Source organism: Propithecus coquereli, unplaced genomic scaffold, assembly GCF_000956105.1.
Source record: "Propithecus coquereli isolate 6110/MARCELLA unplaced genomic scaffold, Pcoq_1.0 Scaffold3, whole genome shotgun sequence".
Classification (NCBI taxonomy): Eukaryota; Metazoa; Chordata; class Mammalia; order Primates; family Indriidae; genus Propithecus; species Propithecus coquereli.
Window position 1 is genome coordinate 1,389,512 of NW_012148618.1, and position 2,290 is coordinate 1,391,801.

The following is a 2,290-nucleotide window of genomic DNA, read 5'->3' on the forward strand; positions in this document are numbered from 1 at the left end:
ATGTGTAGGTTTGTATAACCACCACTACAATCAAGATACAGAATTGTTCCATCACCCTAAAGAAATTCCCTGTACACACCCTCCTCAGTTATAACCTCAGGAAACCACTGACATTTTCTTCATCCCTAAAATTTTTGTATTTTGAGGATGTTTTATAAGTGGAATTACACATTATGTAAAATTTGAGATTGACTTTTTTGACTCAACATAACACCCTTGTGATTTATTCAAGTTGTTGCATGTTATCAATAGTCCATTCCCATTTATTGATGAATAGTATTCCATTGTATGGGTGTGCACCACAGTATATTTATCCAGTCAGCCAATGAAGCATGGAATTGTTGAGATCCATGATGTGTCACCTATATCACTAATTTATCCTCTTTTATCCTACGATATATAATGAAATGTAAGAACATACCACAATTTGTTTTTCTATTCACAAATCAATGGACATCTGGGGCTGTTATGGATAACACTGCCAATATATAACATCTTTATTAGAATGTTTTTCTTTTCTTTTTATTCCTTTTATTTTTTGCCCTTTTGGAGTCCAGCATACTACAGCTTAAACATTTATTTTGATTCTGTCCTTTCATCAGCTATTCTACTAGTTCCAAGTTAGATATTTATAGTACGGGAGGAGATGTATATTGAGAAGGGAAAATAAAGACCAAAGTCCCAAACCTGTAGAGCCAAAAAGTATGTGCAGTTAAAACTCTGCCAATGTAGGTAAGGAATATGAAGCCGTGAAAATGCTGTGGTAGTGGCCTTGTGATGTGCTTGTGTCTGGGGGCGGGGCTGAGTCCTGCCGAGGGTTTGTGTACAGGCTGCAGGTGCCTGGGGAGTGCTGTGGCTCCACAGCACAGAAATAAATGGCTGCGTCTGTGATCTGGGAAGAGGAAATGTACAACGAGCTGTGGCGTTCTTTAGTGACTGTTGTGGCAGTTAATCTTCCAATCTGCTTTGTCCCTGAGGGAATGTAAAACAGGTTGATGAGGCGTCCCCCTAGATTTTGGCGAAACCACTGCACAGTGCTCGAAGCAGCAGAAAAATTGCACCACAGCATGGAACTGGCTCCCTCGCGGAGACTCAGGTCTGGAGGACTCTGCTCCACTTTTATCCCTCTCACACCTGATCAGAAACGGAGAACAATGATAGGTGATGGGCACTGTAACACTAAAAATGCCCCTGTAGATTATGAGAAAGATAGAAAGTCTGCAAGACTTAAGAGCTTTCTTCCCTTCCTCCCTCACCCCCAACAACACTGCAACTGGTAAGTCCTTCCAGATTCCCATCCGGGGTGGCCCCAACTCACAGCAAACTTGTGCACTCAAAAGCCCCAGCAGAGTGCCCAGTAGCCTCTTCATGACTCTTTGCCTTGTTTCTCGGGGCATTTTCAAAATAAGATATAGTTAACTAAACCCTGGAGTGGTGGGTGTAATGATTTGGTTCTGGAACTGGTCCTGCTCCTGCAACCAATCAGCTCCACCCAACAAACCCTGCTCCCGCCCAGACACTACTCAGTTATTTAATAGCACTCTGACAGGAAGCCCCTCCCACCAGCTCAAACTTGGATGAGAATGGGGTGGAAAGTGGTGGAGTGAGAAGGATAAAAGAAAAGTCATTATTCTATAACCAGAGGGACATTTTCTGATAATCCTGGATATAGTAAAGAGTGTGAGAGGTCCTGAGAGAAGGAAGGGGAGGGCCCCTCTGCAAAGGAAGACATGCCTCAGCTATACTAATTGGAGCCTGGGGAGGATCACAGAATGACTATGCACATTTTTAACCCCTAAACAAGTGTGTGTTCCAACAAAAGGATCATTATTGACCGATGAATTACTTTAGGTGAAAGTCATATCAGTCATACAAAATGAGAACATAAATGTTATGTATTTAATAATTTGCTTAATAAGTTATTACTTATAATTACTATTAAATTTTAATTATTGGAATATACAAAATATGTCAATTAGGACTCTCCTAGAATAACAAACATTTGTAGCCAATATTGTTATAAGAAATGACTCTAATAAGATTGCATATTGTAAGGGGGGGAAAAATGGGATCAGTTCAAACATCTTTTCTACATATTAGCCTGGCTGGAAAATATGTTTTGTTTTTCTAATTCTTATCCCACACAAACATCCTGTGGCTTATTCTTACAGTTCAGTAAATCTTGCTTTCTTCGTAATTCCTCTGTCTTCCTCTTTTTCTCACACTTTCTCCTCTCATTACATGTTTTGCTTCTGTATTCTTCCTTTTCTCTTTCCTTTTTTTTTTTTTT

General features: G+C 40.0%; 1 protein-coding gene across 1 annotated transcript in view; it reads right to left on the reverse strand.

Annotated features, from left to right (window-relative positions):
* Nucleotides 1-712: 712 nt before the first annotated feature.
* LOC105814163 overlaps nucleotides 713-2,290 on the reverse strand; it is a 61,486-nt gene continuing 59,908 nt past the window's right edge. Inside the window, exon 5 of the mRNA XM_012649076.1 lies at nucleotides 713-1,134. Coding sequence (XP_012504530.1) covers nucleotides 713-1,134 — 422 coding nt within the window. The remainder of the gene's footprint in view (nucleotides 1,135-2,290) is intronic.